The following is a 24,455-nucleotide window of genomic DNA, read 5'->3' on the forward strand; positions in this document are numbered from 1 at the left end:
TGAGAGAGGAAACAAAAGAAGTTATGAAGTCTAAATATACGCTGGAGGTAAAATATTATAAGGCATAAAGTTAAGGGGACAAACAGTAGGGTTTTTGTTTTGCTTTTAGCTTGAAAAAGTAATGGGAAACAAGTATATGTTTTTATAAATATAACCAAGGAAAATACAGGGGAGAGAATGGGTCTATTGTTGAACAAGGCAGGGGATCACATAACAAGAATCCAGATGGATGAAGCACTCAGTAGTTATTTCCCTATGTGTTCTGTACAAAGGACACAGAAGTATTAAGTAGGAGATAAAATTCATGATCTAGATAAGCCTGGGAAAAAAATGAAGACGAAAAGAAATGTGAAAGTATATCTATTTAATCAATGTGCCAAATTCTTTCTATAGCAAACATCTACTGAAGTCAATGGAGTTAAGCAAGGGATAAATTTAGCCTACATTTTATAACTCAATAAGACCAAATGACATGCACAGAAGGGATCTAAAGAAACCAAATATACACTGAGACCGTAAAACTGCTGTTGAGCAGTCTTGAAGCTCATATGGAACTAGCAAGATACGAGCAATCTGGAGATAAACAGTTTGTAGAAAAGAGGTACAACATGGGGATGGAGTAAGAGATAGAGTTAGGAAATTCCAATCAACTGCTTTATTAGAAGAAATAAAATACACAACATAAAACAGCATGATGAGTAAAAGAAAGGTTCAATAAAGAATGATTCTGCCCAGAGAAATCTGAATGTCTTCCAAACATCCAAGTGTCTTGGAGGGAATGAATCCTAAATTAATTAAGCAATCTTTACTACTTTTTCCTATGGGAATACAAACATACACGAAAGAGTATGCTTTCAACAATAACCCCGCAAAACCAGAAAGAATGGGAAAGTCCTAGGTCATAGTCTATGCTAACCTATGCTGATGTAAATCTGGGCAACATTCACCGGCTGCCACAGATTCAGCTCAGCAGAGTTGGAAGCCAAGGCTGGACCAGCCTTGAACTCAATCCCGTCACAGTGAACTCATGCTCTTAGGAAAGGTGCTCACTTAACACACAGGGATGACAACATTCTCTGCTCGTTTTGGAAAGCAAACCACTGCTTGTGCCAGAGGAACCATAAATCACTGAGCGTGGTCAGACCTTAGGTTGCCAGATGGAGGAGCTGGTTATGAAGACTGATTTAGATGAACTCAAAACTGAATTCAGATCATGGACTCTCTTCACTGGAGACCAGCATTACCACTGGGAACAGGCCTGGGAATTTTCAGTCACCTACGTGAATCACAGATCCACATCTTCTGTTACTGTGCTTAATGTGAGCTTAAATAACCCAGATGTATCAGAAATGTGGGTAAACTAGCCAGTTGGCAACTTAGAACAAATGCGTGTGTGTGCATACACACACACATCTATATTCTCACAATATTTCAATGCAAAATTTTAACTATTTACTATATTGGTAGAAGAGCAAGAAGTTCCCATAGCACCCACAACCTTTACGCAGAACCACTAGATCTCCAAACACTATCACAGGAAGAACACTGATACAGGGTGTTTTTACAAAAAATTACTTGAAATGCTAGAAATATCAAGCAAATTTCACGATCAAATCACATTTACGAAAGACAGCAAGCAGCACCTGATGAGAGGAAGAGGGCTGATCACGTCTGCTCCAGCCCTCCTCTTACAGTCTGGTAAGAAAACCCACTTCACCGCGATGAGTGCTGAGGAGGTCACCAGGTGATGGAGAACCACCAACACAGGGGAAGACTGAGCGAAACCATGCAATGAACCCACAGGCCAGGGAGATGCGCACACTCAGGAAGGATAAGCCCTCGTTCAGCCAAAAGACACAATTTTGTGCCAAAGGCTGCAGGGTGGGGGCGGGGCTGGAGAGAGGCACAACAGAGGACATGCCACCAAGAGGATCAGCAGGTTTAGGAGGCACAGGGGGCTTTGAGGAAATTTGCTTATAGTTCAGGGACAGAAGAGGAAGTGGAGACAACTGAAAAATAGCAATATATAGCACCGAAGGGATGGATAATGTACAATAGATGAAAAATCATAAGCAGCTGAAAAAAAAGATTTCTGTAGGTTATGGTAAACCAGTCTCAGACCAAGCTACCAGTGTGCGAGCTTCCTAGCGCTTACCCAAACAGCTCCTCTGCTGGCACCGTACCTCAAAATTGCTTTTTGTTTTACATTATCTGCCCTGCCTGAGGAGGTACTTTGTAAATAAACCATCCCTAATAACACACAATCAAGCAACAGCTCCCTGCAACATTACAAGGTGTCCACTTCAGGGAACTCCCCATCACACTCAACTTATCCCTCTGTTTCCCAACTGGCACCTAACACACACGGGAGGGGACTGGACCCCCACACCATCACGTCCTTGGCTTTGAAGGGACGCATTGACTGCAGGTCCAATGCCTGAAGTTTGCCACGGCTTCTGCGTGACTCGCTCGATAGCTCCGGCAAGCCGTAAGGTACTTAAACGCCAGGGCTGCCGCAGCAGCTGTCGATCAAAAGGCCCACAACACGGTCATTTCTGTTTCTTGGAGGAATAACTACAGGTGCCTGCTGTACACTTCGTGTTTTTTAAAGGCGGCTTACCTTGTCGAGACAGGAACGGGAAACAAGTTTATTCAGGCTCACCCATTCTTTATGGAGTTCATGGCCCTTGTGAAAATACCTTCCTCCCCCCGCCCTGCTGCTCATAGATGACAGGCATTTCCAGAGCAAAGGCTCAAGGGGTGGATTTGCAGTACATCTACCCTTAACCTGACTTCTCAGGAAGTCCTGCGCCTTGCAGAGAGGCTATTTCCAACTGTTGTATCAGCAACTCAGGGGATAAGCCTGGTGCCAGGTGGCTTAGTTGAGGATTATCAAAAGCTGGGCTGCTCCCCACATCTCTTTTTAGCTGCCTGTCTCCACTCTCGGTGAAGTTTCTGGGACAACTCCTGCTTCTCCAAGAGCAAACATCAGGCGTCCTTCCCAGAAAGCCAGGTGATACAGGCTTAGAGATGGTGCCAAGTGATGCATCAGGAGACACTGGCCACACGCTCTTAAGAAATCACTGCACAGCAGTGCCAAAAGCCCAGTCCTTCAGTGGCAATGAGCCTTGGCACCGGCTGTCCTGCCGGCAGCATCACCAAACGAGCTGCAGGAGGAAGGCACCCCCTCCCCATCAGCCTTGACTTTCTTCATCTTTGCAATATTACGGGGCTCTGGTCAACATCAGAGGATCTTGCAGCCACGGGGCTGGGAAAGCAGAGCACTAAAAGGAAGGGAAAGCCTTTGCAAATATGGTTTTAATAACTTCGGGCCTGTATCAGCATGTATCTCCCAGTGACGGTACACGGACTTATTCAAGATAGTCACTGTGCATTTCCCTGCACCAGCTGCACGGCACGATGATGTTTTGAAGTAACTTGGTGCACGATATATATTCGGCAACCATTTATGAAGCACATAAGTAAGCAGGAGACAAAAACACTCATCCTAAATCACCGGTGCTGCGGTGGTGATTTGCTTTATTCCTTAACCTCCCCAAGTAGTCAGATGTTATACATGTTAAGAGTTTACAGCTAACCCATACAACCATGCTCAGTAGATCCAATTGTACCAGAATAAGTTCTGTGGCCCTGGTTAGGAAAGAACTTTTGTGGCTCCTCCGCTGTCCTTGCACAACACAAGTTTCAGCCCAGCTGAAGGATGAGATTGAAGAGATATCAAGAGAAAACAGAGACAACTAAGCCATCAGAAGCCAAACTGCAAAAGCTAAAAGCCGCAAAATGCTACGGACGCATTTCGTGTCATCCCAAAGCAGCAGAACCAAGAACATCTAAAGAACAAACTATTTTCAGCAGCACTGATGGGAACTGGGAAATTAAAATACCAGACTATGGAGTACATACACTTGGTTTGCTGGCCAGCCCATATGGCCGAGGCAATTCTCTCCACTCATTTCACCTCTCCACTCACTGGAAAAAGGATGAATTTGGAAAGAAGGATGGAAAAATACTGCTTAAAGAGAGCAACAGTTTTTCACAATCTCTAAAAACATTTCCGTATATATTATCTCAAAAGGATATAAAATAGTATGATCATAGGCCATGCTAAGGTGTGCCATCTCATAATACACAATCACCACTGTGCAGAACCTGTATGGGGTAGATCAATCGCCCAGCGGGGCACCAGGAACATCAGAGCATTCTGGGGCACCGCAGCACAGCAGGGACAGCCTGCTGCAGCGATTTCGGAGAACTTCAGAGGTTTTAAAAATATACACATAAAAAAAAGTATGTGACTAAATGCTCCCTTTCCTGTTGCTGTTTGCATATTGTTAAAGGGACAACTCCATTTTTAAAGCACTTAACAGGTCACCTTCAAGAATACACCATATATACCCACACTTGCTCTCTGTTTCCTAACCATCCTTTAATTCTTGATAGGATTGTACTGCACAGCCTGGCGTTCCCAACTTTTCTTTGCATCAGGTTATGATTCCCAACAAAAGCGGCTACCTGTAAGTCTCCACAGCTGTGCTTGTGGGTAGTTCACATTTTTAAAGCCAGGGAAGTCTGAAACTTTGGGGCAATAACAGGAGGGGGAAAACAGCTGCTTAGCTCTAATTTGAAGTAAACACCACCTCCTGGCAGATGCCTGCCCTATGGACGATACATGGGGAGCACTGAAGACCACCAGCAGCACAATGACTCCTAATTAGTAACAAACGGAAACAAGAATGTATGGAATGGGGCTGCCTGTGCCCATGCGCAATAATTAGCAACACGCTGCACCACGCGTGGTACGTGACACTGTCACTCCAGCAACCTCCCCTTCTGTGAAAGAGGAACAAGGTTAGACCTCCCAACCCCACATACAGTTTTAGTTTTAACAATTTATTCGAAGGATGCATCACAGTAATGGTCAAGGAACATCCAAGCTGGATATTACATCTAAGGCAAAAACGCCAGATCAGCCCCACTACTTCCCACAGCCTGTGGATTTTAAATGAAACCTCATGATCCAAATTTAGAAGTGAAGCAGAAACCTTGTGAAGAAGCTGCTCCCTGGGAGAGCCTGGGATTGCTGCCTCAGACATCATTAGGAAGGTGTCCAGCATCAATGCAGTGAAAAGGCCATGTCGCAGCGTGCCTCAGAGGAATGATGGCAGAAGGGACACTGCTACGGGTCCATTAGGAGAGACAGCTGCTGCTACTGCTTCCAGTCAAATGCACTGCAGCTCCTGTTACCATCAAGCAGTGGAGAGGACTTTTATGTGTCATCATCACCCACTGTTAGCTTTGACACTGCTTTCATCTCCACTATTTACACACTGAAGAAAGAGAGAGGTGCTGGGAAGACAATTCACTTGGAAATGCCTGCTTAAGAACCCACCCCTCTTATCTTCCTGCAGCATATGCATGGGTAAAAATAGGCAACCGGCCTTGATATCTGGTGAAGCTCTCAAACACTGAACAGATTTGCTGCAACCTTCCTGGGCACCGTGCAAAGCCCATCCTTCCCTCCATACACCCCTGAAAGGAGTGGGAGGAGAGCAGGGCAGCAGATATGCTGTGGTTTCTAACTGCGCTGCTCTGGGGATACTGCATTAGATGGGGCGGAAGGGCTTCCTCCTCCCCCCTCCCAGTTCTGCGTTTCAGTCTCAAAACCCCTACCAACCTAGCCACAAGTTTATGGATGAGGACGAGGGAGGAGTGAACATGGCAGAAGGCAGCACCTAATACCATATCACATGCTGTAACTGTGGCTGCAAAGACTCGTAGCTGGCACAGCATCAGCCGAACAAGAAAAACACGGGACTATCAGACTCAAGATACAGCCACTGCTTGAGGAAGAGCGAGATGGAGGGAAACTAATTCCCATGGAGCTCAGTCGGTGCAGGGTCACAGAAGAGGAGGACTTGAAGGAGCCTCCAGAACTCACTCCACACATGAATTCTGCAAATGCTTTTGTCACAGGAATATTACTGACTCCTTCCCGCTTCCCTTTTATTTTCTTACAGATCACAAACCCAACAGACATCTGTGATGACTAAAGAAGCCATTACTGGCACATCACTGAAACACTGCAAGGACAGAATTACTCCAGATTCACGGTACACCCCCACCACTTGCTGACTATTGTATTTGCTGCAGGACTGACTCTGTCCTCGAAGCCATACCAGCACACACCTCACAAGTCTGTGGAGCAGTGCCATGCCTTGGGTACCATCAACACCTTGCAAACCATGGAGGCAGATGCTGAGCCAGGTTTTCAAACATGGGCAGCATGATGATATTATTAGCCAAACCTGTGCAACTAACAACCGTGTGCTTTTCTTCGAGGCATATCAACAGCTGGCCCCACTGAAGACATGATCTAAGACATCTAGTACTCACATTTTGTGTGTCCTGAGCTGAGTGGGTACGGAAGCTACTCACTGCTGTGCTCCTGAGCAACCAAAACTGAAATTCAATTTCGTTGGTCAATTGGATCTCTTAATTTCCACAATGCTCCTGGCTAGATGCATTTTCTCTTCCACACATGCGCACAATTGCGGCTGCCTGGCCTCACAGTAGACAGCAAGCAATCAAATACAAATGTGGACATTGAAATCTCAGGCAAATTCAGATCCATGCAATGCAAACATACGTACCCTCATACAGGCACACGTGCTTTCCAGCAATTTAATGATTCACTGCAAGGGAAGAGCCCGTTCATTTTGATTCAGGAACAGGTATTGATCCTGACACCCACATGGCATCTTCTCAGGAGAACAAAGTTATTCCCCCTTGTCTATGTCTTCTTCTGGATAGGTGTCTTGACCCGAAATGCTATACTGATGCCAGGTGTCTTTAAAGGCTCAGTGTGTCTGTGCAAGAACAGAAGGGGCAACACCCTATGGTCCCACAGCATAGTAATTGCTGCTCCTGCAGGGATTTGCCACTTTCCTTAACCCTTACTTTGTCTCAAGGAATTACTCAGGTACGTGCAGGACAGTAGATGATGCATAAATCTCCCCTCAGTTTCCACCAAGTTTAGACATTCACTTCGCACAAGTTAGAAAACGTATTTCACTTTTTATTATTTTTATTTAAAGGCCTACAGAACAACATAAATCCCTCCTTCCTTTTCTGGAGGAGCCAACAGGACTCGTTAAGCCTTCTGGTTCCCTCTGCTGCCATAAAAAGGTGCAGAGTTTCTGAATGTGATCAGCTGCTGTGCAAAGGCTCTGCTGTGGTCTTGGAAAAAAATTCAGAGTTCACACACCTCCCGCTGGAGCTTCCTGCAGGATCACGCCAGCCTCCCAGCACTGCCGAGCCGAGGCAGGAGCCGGCACTGGCAGTGAAGGTCACCTCTGAGCAGAAAGGCTTCTAGAGACCCTCCTCTCTGTCTCTGGGTCTTTGGAAACAACTAGGCTTCAGAAGTGACTGCCTACACAACGCATGGGGCTGAAAGGAGCAGTCTACCTCTGCAAGGAAGAACAAGAAGTCAAAGGACTTAAGCTTTTGCTTTCTACTAGGCTTCCGACATACTGCCCTTGAAGACATTAAAGCCAGGCATCTTGCTAACAGAGACAGAAAGCTAGACACCAAACAGAGCATCTCCTCACCGGCTCTCCATTAGCCTCCTGAGACAGACTCGCAACTGAGAATGAGGAGAGCACAGAGACCCCAGCTACTCAGAAGCTCTGTGTGGTTTCCACCTGGCGGAGCCCAGGGCTGGAGCAGGGCGCTGAGCCAGGTTGGGCAGGCCAGGAGACGTGGCATTTCCATGTGCGAAGGCAGTACCCCACCCCTGCTTTACATCCCTTCCAGCTTCCCAAGAGTCAGGGGAAAAGAGCTCCCACAGTCAGGCAGCTGATGGATGCTACACCAAAATGAAAGGCATCAAATTGACTACCTCCGTAAGTGACTACAGCTGCACCTACCCGCAGGGGCTCTCCTGCAGGAACAGCGAGGTGACAGAAAACCTCGACATCCCCAGACTAAAATACATGCACAAGTACAAGGTTGGTTTGTGCATGCTCAAGGGAGGTGATGCTTCCAAATACTACATTTACACATGTAAAACAGAGGCAAATTGTCAACTAACTGAGAGCTTATCCAGCACCCCGAGGCAGCAAGGCTGCCTGAAATAACTCCTTGTCAAAGAATTGCTCACATTCACCAGAAGGCATCAGGCAACCTGATGGCAACAGGCTGTGGCATATTTGCTAGATCTGGATAGCATCCCTTAATCTGCCCTGGCTAAGGGGTGGGATGCCAAAGCCAGGAAGCACTACGTGCTAATGTCCCCATCAGTCATTCATTTTGAGGTATTTCAAGCACGTGTGTTAGAAAGACAGATTCCATCAACAGCAGTGCTTCAAACACAAAGGCTGGTATCACTGAAAATTGTCTAAGGAGGGAAGTGCTATATGAAAGTTCAAATATAAGATGTTTTTCTCTGACAAGCACACTTCAGAAATAGAAACCACAGTAAAACACAGTGATTAACAGAAAGATGCATGTATCTTTTCTAGGTCAACTCTCAATAACTTGCGAAGATACCAGGTCACAGACTCATTTGGTGGGTTGGGTTTTTTCTTCTTCTCTCCTCCTTTTTTTTTTTTTTAAACACAGCTATATTGACTTCAATGGAAGTTTTCCATTCTTAAACCAGTAGATCTGTCAGATAATATATTTGACCTAAATGGAACTGAAGTAGCTTTCTCTCACAATAAGCGTAAGGAAGATCATTGCAGCACGTCCTCATCAGATATTTAGGAAAACTTTACAGCAAGACTTGAGACCATGAAACTAAATTCTGCTCTCATTACCAGCTGCTGAGATTTAGGCTTGGACCTGCAGCTCAGAGTCTATGGACTGGATAAAGGAAAAAAATCAGCAAGTATTTCCATACTTCTCTGTAATTTGAAACCACCGAGACATATCTCAGGGTATAAATCACACAGGTCTATAAATAAAATAAATTACGATTTTGTACTCTTTGGAAGAAAGCTGACACCAAATTAATGTAGTGAATGTAAGAAAAAATAAGCCTGGCTCATGGCCCAAGCACATAAGAAGCTCCCCCTTGTTCCAGGGGAGGAAACTCCACCACCACCATTAGTTGGCTATGCTTCAGGGGCTTATGGCTACAGGTAGTCTACAATACACTACATGTCTGTCTGTATGTAGCATCTTCAGGTAATGAGGTAACTGTTTATTAACAGAAAGTGCCACCAGCAAAATTCCAGCAAACTCCCATGAAAGGGCGAGCTCCTCTCAGGTAATTAAATGGGAAATCTTCCCAGTAAGTCCCAATCCCAGGTTCACATCACACGGATACCTACGATTGCTTCTCTACACTACATAAAAAGAGTGTCCCACTTTTTAACTGCACACTGTCACTTCTGTGAATTGAAGGATGACCTTTCCCTGGCAGTCTTTTTAAAACAAAGCTGCTACATGCATGTGAAAAAGCAAGTAATCCGCTACCAGAAAATACTTAAGTTTGGTATAAACCAATTATCCTCTGCGGCAAAAAGATCAGATAAACACGGTTTTGAAAGCGTGTGGTTATGAAATGATTGAATGTATCATTTTGACTCTTTTATAACAAATTACAAGATAAAACTGAAGACTTCTTTCATTTCATAACAGGAAAGAAATCTTCTAACACACAACTGTCACTTAAAACCCCTTCAGAAACATCCTGTTCAGTTTCAAAGTGGGGGACAAAGGTGCATTATAAAGTGCTTTAAGAAATTTATTCCCTCCTATTCTGTATCCCCCACCTCGATAATACATAGCAAAGAAAGCAGGACACATCTTGGAGCCCACAGATAGAAAACCAGTGAGAGCTTTGCCTGCCAAAGACATCAGGATCCTTGGGGGTGCCTATAAACCACCATGTCTGAAGCCCGAGCTGCAGTTCCTGTAACTCTCTTGCCTTCTGTACGTGACATGAGCATTATTGCTCAGTGAGTTTACAAAAAAATATGAATGAGCACATGAAGACCATTTCTCAAAATCCTTGCAAAATGGGAAGCTGAATTTCTAGTTTCTAAGAAAAAGAGATTTACATGATTGCACGTGGCTGCCAGTCCCTCCACCACCCCCAGCAACCTTCCAGCTCATGGGTAGATTTCAACTAACTGGTCAAGGGGACCACGGCACAAGGGATGGCCACTGACAACTGTGTTTCTAGAAGTGTTATGGAAGCGAAAGATCTAGGAGAGACTATGCTATTTTTCCCTGTGGAGGGGAAGGCTGGTGGCAAGCTGAACCTTTGTCAGGCACTGGAGAAGTAAAACAGGACTGTGCTGCGTGACACAGAGATGGAAAAAAGCTTCCAAGAAAGCTGCAATTAATTGTGCTACGGTATCAGTAAGCACAATGGTTACACCATTAGAGCCCATTATTCTCCCTCCAAGACATTACATTACTACATTACTGATGCAACTGGCCGGCGTAACGAAGTGGTGCTTTGCATCCTTCTTCCTACTGAACACCAAGTTCACAACACTGTAGCACCGATGCCAGATTTAGTGAGGGTTTTTTTTCCAGTGGGTCAAAAATTCCAGTTAACAACCTAAAAAACAGCTGTGCAAAAAGTTAAACACCTGTCCTTAATCAAATGCAAATGCTTGGGTTTCTATTTGATACAACTCAAAATTACAGCTATTTCTAAATACTCTGCTTCAACAGTGAGTATTTTTACCTCATCTGGACAGACTATTTTCAGAAAGGCATTTGAGAGAGATTATGCCAGAATGCAGTAAATTAGCAAGCCGCTTACGTAAATACCGAACTTCTTTGAAGTTAAGGGGGGGGGGAAAGAAGCAGCTATATCTAGAGGGTTGCCACTCCTAACGCAGAGAGCTCATGTGAAAGCCAGGAAAGAAAGATTTGCCCATGTTGCTCCATCACAAAAGGAGCTCAGAACAGCAGATCATTCAGTCCTGCAGCTCTTACTAATTCGTGGGACTACTGAAAACGAGTAAAGTTTATTCATGTGAACAATACTGCAGGAAGGAGCCTCTGTTTGCAGAGCGCCCAGTCAGCAGCGAATGGTTCTGCAGCGCGGAGGAAGGCCAAGAACGCCCACCACGTCTTGTGCAATGCCTGGGAAGGCTGTCCAAGTGAAGGTTGGGCTAAAACATGAAACAGTACTTCCTCTGCAATTATTAATATAAGACAGAGTATTAATATAATCTTTAGGAACATTCTCCTTCACGTGCATAACCCCAGAAAATCGCTTTCCAGTCACTGCCTGCAGTATTCAGCTCCACAAACCCCCAGTACATTGCAAAAAGGAGATGGCTCTTTAGAGTTATTTTAAATTTCCTTTCTTTCAGTTTCATTTAATCTTCTCACACACCGGCTCTCTGCAAAAAACTAAGCAGTTGATCAGTTCCCACTTTGCCGCTCACTCTCCTGCACGGTGCAATCACAGCTTCTCCTCAGTGCCTTCTTTCTGGACTAAGTAACGCCACTCTGGTTGACTATCACTGTACCAAAATATTCCCCTTGGACGTTCTGACTTTCATTATCTTTTCCGCTGTTTGCCCTATTCTTTCTCTTTCTGGAAATGAGGCTACTGAAACTGAACTAATTATTCCAGGCTCAGAGGATGTTTTATGGGGGTGCTGAATTGTTCTCATTTTTCCCTCTGCCACAGCCAATACCCATGTGTTTGTTTAAATAACGACAACTATTTCAGTGCATGGGTGCCATGCCAGCAGCACGGTGAACCTTCAGGGGAAACAAGATCAGAACTCGTCCCCATGATGCTCCTCAAGCCCCAGTCAAGGGGAGAAGTAAACTAAAAAGTCCTCATTTTCTCAACCCCTCTGCCCTTAAACACAGTCCTGACCCCCAAAATGGATGTTTTCCCAGGGCCTCATCTAACTCAGAGCCTACCAGACCACAAAGGTGTGATCCCAACCCTAAAGACCACAGTGTGCCCACCACGACACCTTACTCCAGCCGGGGATGTATCGGCAGCGCTGTCGGGAGTACGGAGCATGGATTGCACAAGCTGCCTGTGGGCCTCGCAGCTCCTTTCAACAGTACTGGTGTAACTCTGCTCAGCAACTAGCTTTGTAGCCAGTTTCGCAGTTTGGGTGTGTTTGCCCTGTTTGCATGAGAAGCAGCTATTAAGCAGGCTGCAGCATTCCAGGTGAACTCCCAGGGAATCCCAAAGCATAGCCCTAGGTTGGGCAAATCAGAGCCGTCTCAAGGTGACAAAGGTGGGGGTAAGGGTGGCGGGGTCCCTTCCAAAGGAAAACCTTGCCATGGCCGTGCCTCCTCTCTCCAAACGAAAGAGAAGCCACCTGCGATCGCAGTTGACACCTGAGCATCCAGGGCCAGCCCAAAACCTTAGAAAACACTTTGTGACTCACCAGCTCCTGCCTCACACCGACACAGTCTGTAATTAAAGTGTCTCGATAGAACCTCACCAGCCCTGATAAGGTGGTGTTTTCCCACCCATCTGATAACTGCCAAGTCTCTCCACAACCTCAAGCTCTGTCTCGAGCCCTTCTCTCCCCATGACATCCTTGGTCAGCAGAGAGGAGGCAGAGCTGGCAGACATCAGCATCCCCATCTGCTCTGGCAGTTTGATGGCTCTCATCACCACAGGTCTCCTTGTAAAACCCACCAATTATCCCACGCGTACGCAAGTTCTATGTGCTGAAGAGAGATGACAGCCCATATCCATCCTGAAAATCAATTAGACTATCTGTATGCTTAAGGGGGAATAAGCTTTGGCTGGGGTATTTTTCTCTTGTTGTATTTAATCTTGCTTTAGAAGCATTCAGCCACCACAGTTTAAGTGCTGATGTATGTCAGACAGACAACGTCACTGACTTATCTACCTTGGCTCTCAGTTTTCAGCTGCAAGAACATCGCTATATAAGTTCAGCATCCTTTGCATTAGATAGGTGCTTTTTTCATTCCTACCTTTACACCTGTAAAATAGTCAAAATTATTCCTGCTTGTCTTACCTGTGGTTCACCAAACATGTTCTTTAAGACAGAAGGCAAGGCATCATATACATACACACAGGCAGGAATTTTTCATTAAAAATGATCTGCACTTTGCTGGTGTCTGCCCCTGCATTCACTCAGCTTGCAAAACTGTTTTCACTATCCAAAATCATTGAGGCACAAGGCAGTTTTTTTGAGCACGGTGGTATAATGAAGAACTAGCTAATAGGTAAAGCAGAACAGCAGGTCCTAACTACTGGGAGGAGGCTTTTTTGTTTGGGTTTCTGCTCCCCCCTCCCCCCATGTTAAAAGAATTGGGTATTTTTACAACCCTCCTCCTTACTGAGAACATGCCAGATAATTAAATCTAAGCTCTTAATTTTTAAAATCTAATTTACTTTTGAAAACATACACTGCTGGACTATTTTTAGGATTTTTCTTATGTGGGCCAGCGGAAATAGGCTAGCCAGTTAGCACGAGGGCTTACAGGCTGCGCCAAGCAGAATTCACGTTGCAGTCTTTAAGCTGAACACCATGAACCAGTAAAACAACAGAGAAAAAAATTTCCTTTCAAATTATAAATATCTGCAGTGGGGTACTGATATTGATCTTCAGTTTTGAAAAAAGCTTATTTTTAGCAAAACTCAATCTGGGCCTACAGCTTTGACTCAGGAGTTTCTTTAATTTGTTACCAACTCAGAGCAAAATAATCTATCTACCCAGACTTACAGTGAATGATTCAGTGAAACTAATTTCTGTGATACACTGGCATGCGAAAAAAAAATAAATGCTCCTGTATTACAAAAAAAATCTTCTTGGCATCCTCCACAAGAAGCATCTCAGTGGGTACCCAAAATGACTCTGACCTCTGACGTCTCTCTCCTTTCTGTTGGCAGCACTTCCTACCAAAGAGCTGGGAGTCCAGCATCAGTCCCCGGGCATCTGGCCCGCCTCACCAGTGGCAGCTTGCCTTGCTACTGGCCATGTCCTCTGCTTCTCCATCACCTCAAAGCAAAGATGTTTCACCTGGGGCAAAGGACCTGCAGCCTGGGGACCGGATATGGCCCATAGCCCACAACCTCTATTTTTCCAAATCCCTGCCGGTTAACATCCCGGAGAACGGTCTGCAAGGAAAAGCCAACCTTCCCCGACTTTAGCTCCTTGTTCACAGCCAAACACAATATATTAGCAAAGGCACTACAGCCCAGCAGTGTTTATCCAAGACCACCACGGGACCAGAGAAACTGTGAAACACTGCGGGATGTGAAGTTTCCTCCAATTATTTGACCGCCTTGAAAATGCAAATGCATTCACCATACCTCTGCTGCAACCCCGGCACTGTTCACTTCCCCCACCTGGGAGCAATATTTCATAGCAGTGCAATTTAAAAGCAGGGTGTTTTTATTAATTTTAAAGCCTCAGACTCTCACAGGTCCAGGTGCTACTCCACAGCACTCAAGGACAGAAACCTGGTCCTTGAAGAGGCCTCTTCTCTAATCTTCTTGGGGGTTCCCGTTTGCCTGCTCACTCAAGAGCCTGTCCCGAGACCCTTATGGCCACATGAAGTCCATGTGCTGTTCACATGAGCAAGATCCATCCACGTAAGGGCTCTGGGAGCAGGCTCCGAATTTGCTGACCCAAAGGTATCACCCATGCCTCCCTGTTTGGCTGCAATGCCTCCGTGCACTCCTATCTCCTTGCGGGCATCCCGCCTCCCACACATCCTGCAGCACTGATCCCTCCCTGCACTTTCGCTTTCAGCTGCCTTACAACACCGGGAGAAAAGAGCTTATACCTGTCTCCTGTGCTTTAACAGATCTTTTGAAAAATCCCGGTATCAACGTCCATTACTGCCTTAAGCACAACGACAGGAAGAGCCCAGTCCCGAAGTGTCACGCCAGCAAAGTTCCCACCAAGCCGGTCTGTTACACTCGCTGATGACAGACAACCAACCACCACCAAGCAGATTTACACCGAGTCTGCCTAAGAGCCAGCAGGATCAGAATCTGGCCCAAAATTTTTGAACAAGAAGGATGCCATTTAACACAGTGCTTGTAAATGGCCTGGAACTGAGTGGGGTGAACAAGTCCTTCCTCCCGTACCCACCTTGCCAGCTCTGTTCAGCAAGGGCACGGTCACCTGTCCTGAGGCCTGTTGGTACAAGTGGCGTAATTTTCTTCCTGTTCCTTACTACCAATCCAGTATCATTTAACTCTAAATCAAATCCAAGCCTATTTCTTTTCCTTATCAGCAATGAGCCAAGAGAATCCCTGTGGGAAACTGCAAGTGTCCCAAGCACCTTCTCAGCCCCCAAGCTGGTCCATGTATTTACTGCAGGATGCCAACAGCCCTCTTACAGTACCACATTATAAAATCTCCTGGGTTGTTTCCAGGATCAATTACACCAAAAGAGGGTACCGCTTAATATGAGCTGGGCATAGGAATCAAGAAAGAGAATAAAACACCATCAAGATGACAGGCACCGCTTGAACAGAGCCCAAGAAAATGGTCACGTCCCATAAGCCACGCTGTGCAACTTCCTCCTCATCCACAAACTGCCATGGTAAGTAAGGGAATGTGATGATTCAAAAGCATCAGTTCAGTGTAACAGGTTAAATTAATTAAAATAACCAAGACAAGCTTCTGCAGCCTCAGCAAGGTATCAGCAGAAGTGCCTGTAACCCATCCATGCTGCTGAACTGATCCACACCGATGACAGCTCCTCCCAGAAACATATTCCTCACTCCTGCTACCAAAACGAGCCTACAGCTGCCTCCTCACTCACTCATTTCACTTGATCAGTGGCCTCCTCTCTTCTGTTTTTACAGAAGAGAGATGTAGCTTTATGGAAAGCAAAAGGAGTGACTGACCACCAGATTGTATCTCCTCACAGCCTACAACAGCAGGATTGCTGTATTACCTTCTGGGAAAATGGGAAGCTTACACGCTGACAGACAAACGTGGCCATGCTGAGCCCACTGAGAAGAACTCTTTGTTGTAGGAAATCCCTGAAAGCAAGGACAGATCAAAAACTGCATTTGAGGCTTTGGCTGGCAGAGTCCTCTAAAACATCCGTGGGGTTTTTTTCAGGCTGTCCCCACTGAAGACCTCTGGCAAAATAACTACAGGTTAAGGTGACTGCACAAGCTCCGGGGTAATTTTGACTCCATCTGTACGTCTTTTAAAATACTTATCGGTATTTTTATTATATTTACATTATATTTAATTATAATCAAATATTTATATGGACATGGTGCAGTAAGTTGCTTTTGGTGAGGAAGAAAACAAGGAGAGAAAAAAGCCCCTACTTTTTCCTTACACCCTGCTGAAACCTCCTATGCCTGGGGCAAAGGAAAACAACGTGCAGAGAGGTGAGAGTGCTGGCATGGAGGGACTGGCCCAGTTGGACACAGCAGCCCAGCCTGGGAGACTGAGAGAGGCACCAGCAATGTGTTGAAACTGGGCTGAGACTGGGAAAGCGAGCAGGCACTGATGCACGCTGTGAAGGTCATACAGGAGGTTTGGGAGGCGATGGCACTGGAAAAACCAGCCCACCACACCGAGCAGCTGCTCATTTCACTGCCCAGCAGTTAATGCTGACGCTGGGTGTTAAAGGAGACAACAGGAGAGGTCTGCTGGGCTCCAAGCAGCCATCTCAGGCCAAGCAGCTCAGGGATGCAAACAGCAGCAGCGCTGCTGCTCGTGATCCCCGTAGCAAGAGAGCATGTCCCGGTGACAAACTCCCCCATCCATCCCCTCCTTGCTTCTTCTGTACAGTCTCTCCTGGGCCAGCACCAGAGCTATTTTGAGTGGCAGATGCTAGCTTCCACAAGCTGCCTGAAAGGAGCCCCCGCTCTTTTTGCGCTACACATTGACCAGAGGAAATTACTTCGGACAGAGGATTTAATTCCTGGTGCCCACGCACTCCAGCAAAGAGCTGTCTTCTCCTCTGGTGTCATCTAATCGAGCACGGCTTTGTCCTTTCACATCTTCACTGGGGGGAAGGTGGGGGGAAGACCATAAAGCTTTCCTCTAGCTTCTGAGAGAGAACTCAGTCCCTGTCCAGGACAAGGGAGATAAGGCTCAGGCTTTACAAGTCCCCAGCTGGTGCACCACTGGATATTTACTCTGGACAACATGGAAGATTTCTGACTGATAACCAACAGCTTGGTTCAATACACACTGCACAAAGGCTGACACGCTAAACGTGGTTACTCAAAGTAACTTTGAGCCGCCATGGAAAAGAGCGTTTGCAGTAGCATCAAGGAAAGGTGCAAAGTTGTCCCTAACACTCACCTGCACCCTGTGCTGCCAGCTCACAGGAGGGCTGAAAGACTAGATGAAGCCTGTTACCATTCAGCAAAGAAAGCCAGGAACCCAATACACTGCTAAAATTAGGCTGTTGTTCCCCAAACATACTCCTTGTATATACAGTCATATTTCCCAATCGTAAGTCCAAAGTCTCGTTTACATCAGAAACTAAGTGGTATAACTGCAGCCCTAAAACTCCCTAGCGTGGCCACGGCTATAACTGCTATTAAGGTACTTTCCAACATGATAAAGGGAATAATCATACTGGCATGCATCATCTTTATGATTATTCTGGGTGTTCCTGGTATAACCATTTCTGGGATTTTTTTTTTTTATGTTATACTCATAACTGAAAAAATTATATGAATAAAGATGTCCAGAGGGAAACAAACCTTCATCGGCCAGTCAACCAGCAACCTCCCACTGAGTCTCTACTTCTCAGTCCCACCATTGCTCCTTCTCAATCCTCACAAGGCAACGGAGGTCTGCAGCGAGTGCAAACATGCTGAATGTACGTCTGTCCCACTCCTGCCAACACTGTTGGGTTCAAGCAACCCACCCCATTCCAGGGAAGGAGCACGGTTTCCTCACTGCCATCCCAGGTCCCACCAGCATCAGTGGCCACAAGCCATGACCAGGCACAACCTTCTGCTCTTTGGACAGGCGACTCTCCTTCCCATTTGGAGAGGGTACAAATGCACAACTTATTTAGAGAAACTGCGGAAGTTTGCTTGGGGGGTTGTCAGGTAAGAGAATCGAGCAAAACTACACATCATTTTTTGCAATGCTAACCTCTGGGCAAGGACCTCGAGTGCCCAGAAGCAGATGGGGAAAACACAACAGCAAAGACCCCTAAGTATAACATACAGGAACATATAAGAACCTTCAGGCTGCATTCCCTTTTTTTCTTTTTTACTAGTGAACAATTAAACTGAAATATAATGGGGTGAAAAAGGATGTTCTTCAAACTGCAGTTAAGAAAAGCCCAGGAAAAAAGCATGAAATTCTACTTTGCGCCCAAATATCCCTCTATCATCCTAGCTGAAATAAGTTTTAAATTTATTTTTATGTTGCCCCTAAAGCCATAATAGCATCTTGAATGGTTCAATTACAACAGAAAGCAGAGAAGTCACAAACAGGTAACAGTATGCTCGCCAGTAAGGGAAGGGAACAGTCTCTATATACACACACACATATGTATACATACATATCAGAACTTAAAAGCATTAACTGATTTGGTTAAGCTGTGCTAATACATTGCTATTGCTCATTTGCTTGGAGTCCCTCTAGTTCGCCTGGATTAGGAGAAGTGGCTGAGGTTAAACTGAGGTTAGCTGACACGTGTCAGCCAAGCCTGACCTAATCCTGGGTTTCTTCCTAGTTGTTGTGTCTTCCCCTCTAAATAATATTAAGAATAGGAAGAAACCACAGGGATGCAGTTGGGTTCCAAATAACTATTTTTAGTAGCTGTACACAAACAGACAAGGCCAAGTTGTGCATGCCGGCTGCTCCGCAAAAACCTGCTCCCCACGATCCCCGGCTCCCTGGCCTCTGCTGTTCCCGAGTCCTGCAACACAAGATAAGGAGACCCCCTCCCCAAGACTGAAATGAAAACTACCTGTTTTCTCAACTCTGTATTAATCTCATTGTTGTCTAATACCTTTCCTCCACCTGGTAAAAGAGGACCTTTATAATACAGTATAGGTGACTTTGAGCTACTTGGACCTGCCATCCAAGCATCCCCTGTGAAAAAGAAATACATGGACTTACTCCAATGATTTGCGCTGGTTCCAAGATCTGGGGAAACCTCCCAATCATCTCAAAGCAACTCTCGGATCTGGCCTAAAAGTAGGGGTCTGATGAGCAATAAAGAAATGAAAATAATATAGCTTAAACCACAGAGGTGCCAGCTTTTACTGCCTTGCATTGAGTACACAATATTTTGCTCCCACTATTTCAAGGGAAATAACACTCTGCGCGACTGTTACAGGATGTAAAATGTGTACTGCGCTGTTCAGAGCTCGTAATTGAAACATTTGAGCGCCAATGAAATCCCAAACGTAAAGTTTTTAATTTTCATTCAACCATGACATTAAAATTCGGGGGGGGGGGGGGAATTACTACCTCGGAGTGCTTTTAAGGTCTATTCTTTCTGATGTAGTAACTGGGATAAGCTCAGCCAAGATGCCAGCAGCTGCTGGCATACTCCAGCAGCTTGCTCCCAGTGCCACTGCCTGCTTCTCCTTTGTCATCCCTGCTCCTGTACCACACAAGAGGTTGTCAAGAGGTTCATCAAGGAGATGCAGCCTGCTGCCCGCAACACGTGCAGGAGTGCCACCACCTTCATACACGTGCCTTCGGCCCTGCATAAGGAATGAGCAGGCATCTGTTGGAGAGCAGGGCTCCTGTCGAGGCAGCTGTCCAAGCTCGGGCCAGACGTACAAAACAAACCCAGCAGACTGAAAGAACCGCTGAAAGAACCGGTTCAACTATCTTCTCTATCTGAAGGCGCATGACCACTGTTTATAGGAAGGAGAAGGTTATCTTGCAATACAGATCTTATTCAGCAGCTTCCAAGATGACTGTGTATGACACCCGGCTAAAAAACCTCAGCTGAAACCACTAAATGCTCTGCACAGCTGACGGGGAAGCCCTGAAAGGCTTGTTTGTGTGTTGCAGATCTTCAGACCACCTTCCTCAACACTCATGTTCACAGGCTAGAGTGAGACTAGAGACTCATTGACTTAGAGCAGTCTCAGCCTACATCATGCACTAACTCATGTTCCCTGCATACTTTCATTCCATGATCTTCACGGGTTGCCTGTTTCGCTGGCTGGCTGGAATTTAACCTGGAAAATGTTTAAAGGTTTGATGTTTGCCTGCCAGAGAGCTACTGCCTCTTCCCCCAAAAAAAAAAAAACCTGCAGAAAAGGTACTGCTTAGGGGGTCTGCTTTTGCACTGCTTTCCTTTCCCCCCCTGCACTCAAATCATATTGGCCACGGTACCTCCAGAAAGGACCCAGCCACCACTCTCATCCACATCTGACGGACCAAATCCACCGATTTCAGTGCCTGTGTGTCCACATGCCACCCAGCTGGGGAATGGCACCCAGATTTATCAAACCTCCAGAATACAAGACCTGCCTCTTCTCCTGCAGCAGTGCAGAGAGATGTGAAGAGAAGCCTGCTACCTATTAAGTTGCTTTATCACAGTGTTTCAAGTACTGAGTAGAGAGGAAGGATGAACTTGTGGTTATGCCACTATGTAGAGATGTAGCTTCTAGCAGTCCTAGCCTCCTACCACAGATTGCCCAAATAGTTTTGAGCAGGTCAAAATCTCCCTCATCAGATTTCCCCACCTTTTAAGTGCCTGAGAAGGAAACATTTGCAACCAACTGTGGAGCACTCAGACATTAAAATGGTGAGGACTGTATAAACAGATGCGTATCTCACTGGTGAAGAAACAGACTGATGTGTTTAATGGTTTATAATGGCTGGTTTAGTTGCCATGAAAGTACTTAAGAGCATGCAACGTGTCCTTGGATTAAATCTAAATAAACATAAACAGCAATAAAAAATGGCTTTTATTACAAGAAGGCCTGACTCTTGATATATGAGGATGCCAAACTACATATTATAAGATGTCAAAAAGCAAAACAACATTACAGTCATTTGCATAGAAAACATAGTGACACAGGGAGAGAGGTAAAACAAAATGGACAACTTGCTAGGGTCTGATTCGAAAATCTTAGAAAAATGCCATTTGCTTGAGTCGGGACTGAGCTACCAAGGAGATTTGTGTTAGGTAAAGCTACAACAAAATGGAGACAAAAACTCCAAATCGTGTCCCTGGAAGGGAGATAAATGAGGGTCAGAATGAAGTTCATTTAAATCCACTGAGCTGATACAGAGGGAGTTAGAGAGATCTGCAAAACAAAATGAAAGGCTCGGTAGGAGACTGCACAGCCAGTGCTGCAATGTCAGAAATGCAACACAGTGCCATCTGAAACCTACAGGCACAGTACCAGGACTCGAGGAAAAATAACGGTGGCACTCCTGGGGAAGACGTGCCTGCCTGCAACAGCGCTAGAATAAAGCACAAGGGTCCTGCAACACATGCCCCCGACAGCAGATGCATTTTGAAGGAAGGTTCAGCAGAGCCTCTGGGGAGGACATCCTCGGGTGAAGTAAAACCGCCAGAGGAATATTTTGGAGCTGCATTTATTTACACCGGGGAGGAGGATTTGCCCCTTTCTTTTGCTCCTGCTTGGCATCCTCCTTTGAGTCTCTTATGGGAGAGAAGGTGTCTTAACACAATAGATAATTAGCTGTAATGCATCCTCTGTGGCTATAACAACTTAACAGGGCTTATCTGTAGACCTGATCTAGACTTCCAGTTATCCTTGTTCTCCCAGTTCCTTCCCCCCCCCCAATATTTGCATCTCAGCTTGACAGGTATTTTGTATTCAAGCTTAATAAAAGTGTTTGCATGTGCCTGTGCACGCTTAGGAGAAGGTAAGAGAAAACTACCCGATTTTAACTCTGGTTCCCCGAGACGCGGCTCGTTCCATTTTCCCTCCCCTGACAAACAGAGGGAACTGAAATAAGAAACGTCAACTTTGGGATCCTGCTCTACCAAACGATTAACTCATTAAAAATATTGGACTCTTCGTTTAAAAAAGAAAAAAAAAAACCAAACAAGATTCCCCAGGAAGTTGATGCATCACCGTGTTGCATCTGTGTCAAGCTCTGGATAAACAAGCAGCAACATGAATGAAATCTGTCCAGAAAGACTGCATTTCAGCGCCAACCACGCAATCTCTGGCCAAACCACTGCATATGTAACAAAGTTTGATCTCGCTTGCGAGCGCTCAGCTGCGCTTCTGCCATTTCCTGTGGAAAATTGAAGCTCTGAACGATGTCTATCACCCAGCCCTCACCAACACCCCTGCCAGCAGCCCCTAAATACACACACAGACCCGCAGGCAGGCAGCCCCGGCACAGCCAGAGCCAGGCGGGGATGCTCGGCAGCTCCGGGCCGGGCACCGCCGGGAAGGGGCAAACCCGCCGCGCTGTCCCCTTCTCCTCCTCCTCCTCCTCCTCCTCCTCCCACCCCGGCGGCGCGGCCCCGCCGCAGCCCCGCACATCCCCGGCGGCAGGTGCCGCGGCCCGCCCGAGCCCGGGGGGACGGACGGGCGCCCGCGGGGGGGTCCCGCCCCAGCGCAACAGGTGGTCGGTGGCGGCGGCGCCCGGTCCCGCCCCGCGGCCGCACTCACCGCTGGCGTTCTTGCCGCAGATGAGGTGCTGGTAGGGCTGCAGCAAGCCCCAGAGCTCGGGGTCGTTGTTGACCGTCTGCTCCAGCGCCTCCAGGGTGAACCGGGGCGCCTCGCCGCCCTCCTTCTCCTTCTCGGCCGGGGCGGCGGCGGCGGCCGGGGGCCGGCCGGGCGGCGGGAACGGAGCGGCGGGGCCGGCCAGGACCCGGGCGTGGATGTCGCGGAAGAGGCTCTCGGTGCCGGCGGTGAGGTAGATGGCGGCGTGCTCGTGGATGCGCAGGGCCACGCGGCTGTCCACCATCCAGCGGTAGAACTTGCCCACGGAGAAGGCCAGCCCGCACCGCGCCGACTTCCCGCGGCTGAAGCGGTCGCCGCCGCTGCCGCTCATGTTGTAGAGGGAGAGGGCGCCGAGGGCGGCCGCCGTGCAGCGGGCCGCCAGCGTCCAGCCCAGGACGATCTCCATGGCGCTCCGCACCTCGTGCTTGGTGCACTTGGCGAAGCGGAGGCTCAGCCGCTGCGCCTCCCGGGCGATGCGCACCAGCGCCCGGCTCACCAGCGTCGAGAGCCGCGCCGCCGCATCCCGGCTCCCGGGGCTGGCGGCGGCGCCCGGCGCCCGCGGCTCCCGGCGCGGCGGCGGCAGCAGCAGCGCCTCCACCTCCTCCAGGCTCCAGGGGACCTCCTCAAGGTCGGGCAGGAGCCGGGAGCACTGCTGCCCCGCGCAGTCCAGCACCTCGGAGTCTTCCGCTAGGACGGTGTTGACGGTGTCGAAGCTGTTGTGCCGACTGTGCATGGAGTCAGTTAGGTGCGGCCAGCAGCTTCCTCCATAGGGGTACGCGGGGTGCGAATCCGAGCAGCACAGCGACAAGTTGGAGGAGCGCACCGAGTCCGCCGCGCCACCATACCCGGAGTCCAGCGTCAGGTCTTCCAGCGTCCTCACCGCCGTCTTACCTCTCCGGGCCATCGCTGCACTTCATGCTGCACCCGCGGGACCCAGGCGGGGAGCGGCTCACAGGAAAGGGGAGGAAGAGAACAGCGAGGGGGCGCGGCGAAACCCGCCGGCCGCTTCGCCCCGCCGGCCGCAGCCTGCTGCCGCTCCGCTCCGCCAGACGCCAGCGAAAGCGGCGGTGCTGCCCGCGCCCTGCTGCCGGCCGCGGCCCCGCTCCCGGCCGGGCTCCTGCACTGCGCCGCGCCGCCGGCCCGACACCGCACCGCAGCGCAGCGCCGGCCAGGCGGCGCGGGGGGGCGGGGTCATGCAAAGCGTCTCCAGCTCGCAGCCAATGGCGCGGTGCGGGGGCGGAGACATGCAAAGCTCCGCGCTCGACGGCCAATGGGGAGGCGTCCTGAGCCTGGCGGCACCTCCCCTCGCCTCCGCGGAGCGCGGAGCCGCGGCGCGCCGCACCGCGCAGCGAGGGGCGGGCGGGGGCGCGGTCCCGGCGGCGCTGCCCCGCTGCCGCTCCCGGCCAGTCCCGGTCCCGCCCGCGCCCCGCGGGGGCTGCAGCACCCTGCCCTCCGCGCGGGGCCCCCGCCCGGGCTGCAGCCTGCGCGCAGGCAGGACCCCGCGGTCCAGTCCCGACGGCGGGGACTTTGCGTGCTGCAAAATGACAACAGCGGGACCGCTGGCAGCCGAGTGGGGGGCGAGGCTCGGGGAGGAGTGAGGCCTACCGTGTCCCCACGCACCGCGTCCTCTGTCCCTCCCGGCTGGGAACAGCAAGGTGTGAAGCACGTCTCTGTTGCATCCACCACCACCGTCCCCCAGGCAAAGAAACCGGAGTCCTGCTCCAGCCCTCGCTGGTTTTTCACACCAGCAGTTTCCTGATGTTGCTATAAACAAACGAAAGGCACCACAGGCACACTCACAAATAGCATGAGACAGTCAAGA

The 24,455-nt window shown here is 48.2% G+C and overlaps 1 protein-coding gene across 3 annotated transcripts in view; it reads right to left on the minus strand.

The window, feature by feature from the left end:
* ABTB3 (ankyrin repeat and BTB domain containing 3) overlaps positions 1-23,811 on the minus strand; it is a 176,656-nt gene extending 152,845 nt beyond the window's left edge. For all 3 annotated transcript variants that reach the window (XM_054802182.1, XM_054802172.1, XM_054802163.1), the window contains exon 1: positions 22,580-23,811. In XM_054802182.1, coding sequence (XP_054658157.1) covers positions 22,580-23,537 — 958 coding nt within the window. In that variant the 5' untranslated portion in view covers positions 23,538-23,811. The remainder of the gene's footprint in view (positions 1-22,579) is intronic.
* Positions 23,812-24,455: the final 644 nt, after the last annotated feature.

This window comes from Grus americana, chromosome 1 (genome assembly GCF_028858705.1).
Source record: "Grus americana isolate bGruAme1 chromosome 1, bGruAme1.mat, whole genome shotgun sequence".
NCBI lineage: Eukaryota > Metazoa > Chordata > Aves > Gruiformes > Gruidae > Grus > Grus americana.